Here is a 7,201-nt window from a genome sequence, read left to right as displayed (position 1 = left end):
ATTATTGATCAATTGGGGAATGATTTGTATTCTTACAAATTTGACTCAGTTCTCTATACCTTCGAGGGCTTTTACCAGAAAAATAATAGCAAGACCTTTCAAAGAAACTTGATGTCACCATTTTTTCGGCATGATTACTATGTATTTCCCTACATCCTATTTTTTCATTTTTATCCTACTCCTTTTCCTATGCATGCTCAAAAATATTTTCTGACTATTGCCTCCCCCAATCTGCTCTCTTTTCTATGAGCCTCTCTTCCTTAACTTATCCTCTTTCCCTCCTACTTTCTTATAAGGTAAAATGATAGATTTTTATACTCAATTGACTATGCATATTGTTCCCTCTTTGAATCAACTGTGATGAGTAAGATTCAAGTACTTCCCTTCCTACCTCCTCCATCTTCCCTTCCACTATGAAAGCTTTTTCTTACTTTTTATGAAATAATTTACCTCACTCTCCCTTCCCTCTTCTCCCAAGGCATTATTTTTTTTATTCCTTAATTTTATATTTTTAAATATCCCATCATATTCAACTCACACCTGTGCCCACATGCACACTTGTGTTTATATGTTCTCCTTTTAACTGCCTTAATGAATAATAAAATTCTCAGGAGTTACAAATACCTTTGAATGTAAGAATGTAAACAGTTTAACCTTATTGAAACTTTTAAAATTTCTCTTTCCTATTTATCTCTTTACCCTAGCTCCTTTGCCTTCCAGAATATCATTCCAAGTCCTCCAATGCTTTAATGAAGATGCTGCTAAATCTTGTGTTATCCTAGAACAAAAACAATTTTTGAATTATTTCTTTCTGGCTATAATTTCTTCTGAATCTGGGAGTTCAGGAATTTGGCTATATAATATTCCAGAGTTTTAATTTGGGCAGCTCTTTCAGAAGGTGATCAGTGGATTCTTTCCAATTCTATTTTGCCTTCTGTTTCTAGGATATCAGAGCAAGGTGTTTTTGATCATTTCTTGAAAGATGATGTCTAGACTCTTTTTTTATTTAAATCAGGTATTGATCAAGCTTTCAGATAGTTTGAAAATTCTCAAATTATCTCTCCTGGATCAATTTTCCAGGTCAGTTGTTTTTCCTATGACATTTTTCACATTTTCTTCAATTTTTTTCCTAGACTTTCTTATAAATTCATTAGCTTCCACTTGCCCAATTCTAATTTTTAAGGAATTATTTTCTTCAGTGAGCATTTGTACCTCCTTTTCCATTTAGCCAATTCTACTTTTAAAGTTCTTTTCTTCAGCTCACGGGGGCTCCGTAAGTTTTCAGTTCTTCCAAGTTGGCTTGTCTAAGGAGAGGGTTTACCACTCTCCTGGCCTGTGCTCTGGTCTGTGGTCACTCTTTTCTACTCTGGAACTGTGGGTAGGGTAACCAGCCTCACAAGCTCTGGCGTGTTAGTGCTCCTCCTAACCTGGGTCTGAAACTCAGGGTTACAACCAGGATCTGGCCGGCATCTGAGGCCAGATTTGAACTCCAGAAGATGAGTCTGACTCCGGGCCCAGTACCCTACCCACTGTACCCTACCCACTGCACCACTATGTATCCCCATTCTAACATATAAATATTGAAATATTAGATATAGATAGATGGATGGATTGGTAGATAGATAGATAGATAAATAGATAGATAGAAAATAATAAAAGGTGATGGAAGGGAAGGCCTTCAGAAAGGCTTTCCTAATCAACAGCAATAAGACAGTGACACAAAGACAGAGCTAGTAAATATCCAAACTTTTACTTTTACTGAGTGATTTCTTTTTTAAAAATATGAAAAGAGGCAGGCAGCAGGCAGCAGGCAGCCATAAGCCCAAGTTGGTTCAGAAGAACCCAATTAAAAGGCATGGGGAATGACAAAAGCAACACTCTGATTTTTAACTTTTATTTAAGAAAAAAAAATCCCCAATCAGGGTCCTCCCCCCTCCTCTGATGCCACAGTGCCCTTGTTCCAGGAAAGATTGTGCTAACAAAACCCAAAAGAAAACTGAGAGAAAGAACTTCTTTCCCTTCTTAAACACAACAGTCTATGAAAATGCAGCAGCTTCCAGGATCCACCCCAACACCGTTCCCCATGTGAGAACCCACCTCACAAGCGGGAATGAGGGAATGTGATGGATGGGGAGAAGGCCAAGGGGAGACCCCCTCCAGGCCGGCCCACAAGGCAAAAAAGCATCCCAAAGTTTCCCATCAGTCTTCAGCATCATCAAACTGCCCCGTCTCAAAGACCATTTTGGAATAGTGGGGAGTCAGGGGGGCAGGGTGGTGCCAGCTGGGGTCATAGATCATGTCTCCCTGCTGGGCTCGAGGTGCCCAAAAACAGAATTCTTGAATGCTGGCACGGTGGATGTCTTCAGCACCTAAAAGAAGTTTCAAAAATAAAGGAGAAAAGCCTCAGAGATTACAGGCCCACCCAGACCCATGGGAGAGCCTAGTGAAGTCCAGACTAGGCGGCCCAGAGGGAGCGCCACACCTACCGTACGGATTCCCTTGATCTGCGATCAGCTCAGTGTCCCAGTCTTCCTTAATAGGAGACTCGGCCTTCTGTTCTGTAGGGACGATGTTCTCCATCCCGTCTTCCAGCTCCCAGTTCAAGTCTTCCTCAGAGTCCCCGCAATCCTGCACATCATCCTCTTCAAGATGGTCCTCCTCCCCTCTGGTAGACATACCCTGAGCCCCACAGACTGCAAAGTCAGCAAAGAGAAGAGGAAAAGTTCCATAAATGTTTGGCAAACACAAGGATGACCATCAAACTGTTCTGAATTCTTTAAATAAAAGCAAAACACCATTGTAAAAGGTCAGCAAATTGCCAACTAACAGCAATGGCAGAGGAAAATAATGATTTGGATGACACAAAATGTATCTGTCAAGACAGCTAAATGGCACCATGGGTAGAGCACTGCTCCTAGAGTCAAATCTGGCTTCAGACACTTAACACTTTTTAGCTCCGTGACTCTGGACAGGTTACTTAACCCCATCTCTGTATGTAAGTCACCTACCAATACTATTTTCTGACTTATTTAAAAAAAAAAAAAAAAAAAAGGGAGATGGACAAAATCAGCATTCTCCCTCACCCCACACCAGCACCACAACCATATTACAGCCACAGGGGTCAAAGTAACTTGTGAATACTCCTCAAAGCAAGGCCCAAATCTCTAGTGTGACTCACTATTAAATAGGTCAATATGCTTCTGTAAACTAAACAGTGACTCAGACCTTGAAATATTACTAATTTCTCAAATCTACACAGATGCTGTTCTAGTAATAATTTGTTTAAAAGTATCATTGAAACAATAGTAGACTTTTTGTCCTCTAGTTTTCCCAAAGGATTCAATGAGCACATCCATTATCATTTAGGTTTCTACACAATTTCTGATGTCACACTTGAATAAACTGGAAATCATGGGATAAGATAATTTTTACCCTCCTTAGGACTAATCCCTATATATATATATATATGAATATATATATCATATATATATATATATATGAAAGGCAGCATGGTATCTTGCAGAAAGGACACAAGTCTGAGTGACCTCACCTCCCTACTTTGCTCCATTCTCCCCCCACCCACCCACCATGGAGGGAGAGAACACCTATGGACAATGGGCCCTGGGAAAAGTAAATCTGGCAAGAAGCTGGCCACAAGAAGCATTCAGAGGACAGAGAAGAGAAACCATCAGTATTACTTGGAATTCAAAAAGGCTTTGTGGAGAAAGCAGGATTTTAAGAGGCATTTACATGATGAAAGAAACAATCTTGGGGAAGGCTAATAGAGTCCTAGGTATTTGAGGTTGCTTTGCAGACAACTTTGAGGGAAAATAATTAAGATAGAAAAGAGAAAAGATAGCTCACAAAGAAGATGGGCTAGATAGGAGGTGGAAAAAAGAACACACACAAGGAGGAGATGCCAGGGCCCCCAACACACAAGCTGAGGATCTCAGCTCAGATCCCAAGACAAGGGGTTGAGGCGGGTGGCACCTATAATCACAAGGGACCACAGAGTTTTGGAGGGGGCCTCCCCACAGCACATCAAATATGGCAAAAGCCCTGCCACTTTGTAGCTTCACTGACCCCCGTTCTGGTCACAAACTCTGACCTTCCATAACTCCACATCTGTGCAATGACGGTTACTTGCCTAGTTTTGGTCTCCATCTCATGACCTCATCCTCTTCTCCTTCCTTCTTTTGATAGAAGTGGTCAGACATGGCCAAGCTGACCTGAACAAAGAAAAAACAATTATGAATTTTCTCAATGTTTCTTGGTTGAAAGAAAATAACCACTTATTAGGAACATTTTTGTAAAAGTAATCTCGGCCACCGCCATGCTTTCTTCCCACTCCACTGCCAAACAAGATCACTAACATATTCCCTCCTTCCATTATTAATAGTCCCTCAAAGTCTCAAACCGAGAAATACCCATATGACCCCAGTTATCCCTCCTCTCTCTGAGCCTCCATTTGTTCATCTCTAAAATGAGGGGTTAGACAAGATGCCCCCCAAGATCTCATCTCTTTCTTAATGCTCATACCCAATTCTCCCTGCCCAGTTTGCTCATGGAATGATGAAAAATCTGCTCTAGTACAGTCTACTCCCTCCCACCCACCCCACTCCTTTATCCTTCCTCTACAACAAAGGCTCTCAATCTAGTGGCTGTGCCTTGGTTTATAAAACAGTTTGATCCCTGAATTTCAATAACTGGTTTCACTTCTGTGTGTTTTATTTTATGCATTTAACCACATGATTCTGAGAAGAGACCCTTCAGGCTCAGGGCACAAGAAAGGTAAAGAACTTTTGCTCTTCTCACCCTGGTATATAATACCCAATAAGTGTATATCGACCACCATATCTTGGTTTCTTATCCGGGTAGTTTTTGTTTTGTGGGGTAAGGTACAGTTTTTACCAAGTCACTACAGGTTCTCTCACTAGAGCCGAGCAAAATAAGCAAGAAGTGGAGGATCTTAGTCCATTCAAGGAGACTTTCCACAGACTATTAAACAGGCACAATGTTAATCAAGGCTTGCTAGGTGAACATTCTGCAGGCAACAAGGATGACCACCAGGCTGTACATTGCAGCATCCTAATGAGGTCTGGATCTGACTTAGGGCTGAATGATTTCCTACCACCAGTAGTAGGACTTTCCTAAGCGCAAAATGAACCCTTGGCATCCAGCGGTGGGCTGCTTGCTTTGATTCCCCAAAGCAGAGGAGTTCTTAAATCTTGTTTGTGTCCTGGATGCCTTGGGCGGCCTGGGGAAGCCTAAGAACTTCTTTTCACAATCTTGCTTTTATGCACACAGGAAAATATACAAGATTACAAAGCAAATCAATGACGCCCAAGTAAAGAGGTCGTTTTTCCCCCAGACCCAAGAGCTGGACAACACCTGGCTCTAAATAAAAAATAGGCCAGCAAGATCGGCCTCCCAGGACCAGAGAGGGCCCCCCAGTCTGGCATCGTTGCCCCCCTCCCCGCCCCCCCAACCCCCCCCGCCCCCCCCCCCCCCCCCCCCCCCCCCCCCCAGCCTAGCACAGGGCCTGGCGTTAGTGGGTGCTCAATAAATGCTAAGTAACTGACAGACTCATTTCCAAGAGAAAATATTCGTCTCTTGAAGGAAAAACCAGCCTCCTGACCACCCTCTCTCCCGCTCTGCAGAGGGGCCCCCAGGGTCCCTCAGGGCCACAAAGCAGTGGGGGGAGGGAAGAGGGCGGGAGGCTATGTGGGGGGGGGGGGATGTCTGTGGGGGGGGGGGGGGAGGAAAGGTAGGAAGGGATGGGGGAGAAGGCCAGCCAGTGGTGGAAGGCGGCAGAGAAAGCTGAAGGGTTAGGGGGGCCCGCGGATTGGGGCCGGCAGTCTCGGGACACAGAAAGAGGGGCCCGCAAGCGGAGGGGAAGGGTCAGCGGCCGAGGCCTCCAGCTTTCCCCTCCCCCCAAGGCCTCCTGCAGCGGCCCGGGGCGGCCACACCTCCCTCCCCGCTCCGACTCCGGCCCCGAGGGGTCGCTCCCGGAGGGCCCTCGCGGAGGGGGTGTGGCGGCCCCGCGCCGCCGTCTCCGTCCAGCCTCGTCTCGGGCTCGGGCGGGCGCGGGGGGCTCCGGCCTTACCGCCGCCGGCCTGGGAGGCCTCTCCCGCGACTCCAGCTCCGGCCTTGGCCTCGGCCCCTCTTCCTCTTCCTGCGCCCGCGCGCCTCGCAGCGGCGGCGGCTCTCCCTCCGGGGCTGCCGGCCCCTCGCCGCCCTCGGCCCCTGCAGCCCGCGGCTCCATGCCCGCTAGTCCCCGAGGCGCCGCGGCTGCCGCCGCCGCCCCCACGTGACGACCTCCCCATGCTGCCGGCCGAAAGGCAACACGGAGCGCCCAATCAGCAGCGGGGGCGGGGTCTGGATCACGTGGGCCGGGGGCGGGGCCTGCCACACGCGCGGGGCCATTGGTGGGAATCCCCGAGGACTGGGAGCCGAGGAAGGGCTTTGCGGGAGGTTGCCATGGACCTAGCGCGTTACCCCTGGAGCCGAAGTCTGCCGGCGACGGAACCGGACAAGCCAGGAGAGAAGACTGAGCCCGTCAGGGGAGGGGAACGTGGCCCGAATCTGCCCACGACCGCCAGCCCGCCTCATCCGACCGTGCGCCAACGCGTCCGGCCAAACGGACCTGCACGGGGCCCGGCCCCGGTCTCCGCCTCCCGGTCCCGCAGGGCCATTCTGGGAGGGAGCCCAGCCCAGCTGGCAGCCACGGGAGCCCCACGGCTCCTCCCTTTACCCAGCATTTGATGGATCCGAGTCCCGAGGCATCCCCCCAAGCAGGTCCGCCCCCGGGGCAGAGGGCCTTTGGCCTTGCCCGCCAGCACCAGGGTAGCCTTTTCCTAACGCGTTTTGCTGGGCTGACTTTCCTAGGGACGCCTCGTCCTCCCCCTCCAGATCGCCCCTGCCCTCCTCCCGCCGGGTAAGGGCTTGGCATCCGTCCCAAACGCAGCTTGCCGAGCGCGTTGTAGTCCCGACCCCTTTCCTCCATAGAGGGCCTGGGCCCAGCAAGGAAGACTGGACTGGTCCGGGCTGCCCAAGCAGCAGGGTGGGATAGCGGAAGGAGCCCCGAGTCTTTAGGCTCTAGGCCAGGGACTGGGGTAGAAACAGACTGTGAAACTATCCAGGCTCACGGCGAGCTCGCACATCGAATCCGGAGTTAAAATCTGTCCACGTGGAGAAATGC

General features: G+C 48.5%; 1 protein-coding gene across 1 annotated transcript; it reads right to left on the bottom strand.

Annotated features, from left to right (window-relative positions):
* Window positions 1-1,875: 1,875 nt before the first annotated feature.
* Window positions 1,876-7,006, bottom strand: COPRS (coordinator of PRMT5 and differentiation stimulator). Its single transcript, XM_031968731.1, has 5 exons — window positions 6,625-7,006; window positions 6,107-6,513; window positions 4,148-4,229; window positions 2,487-2,693; window positions 1,876-2,369 (listed from the first exon to the last, which is right to left on the bottom strand). The coding sequence occupies exons 1-5, from the start codon at window positions 7,004-7,006 to the stop codon at window positions 2,200-2,202; spliced, it is 1,248 nt and encodes a 415-aa protein (XP_031824591.1). The 3' UTR covers window positions 1,876-2,199.
* Between the last annotated feature and the right edge of the window lie 195 nt (window positions 7,007-7,201).

Source organism: Sarcophilus harrisii, chromosome 4, assembly GCF_902635505.1.
Source record: "Sarcophilus harrisii chromosome 4, mSarHar1.11, whole genome shotgun sequence".
Classification (NCBI taxonomy): Eukaryota; Metazoa; Chordata; class Mammalia; order Dasyuromorphia; family Dasyuridae; genus Sarcophilus; species Sarcophilus harrisii.
This window is presented reverse-complemented; position numbering and strand designations above follow the sequence as displayed.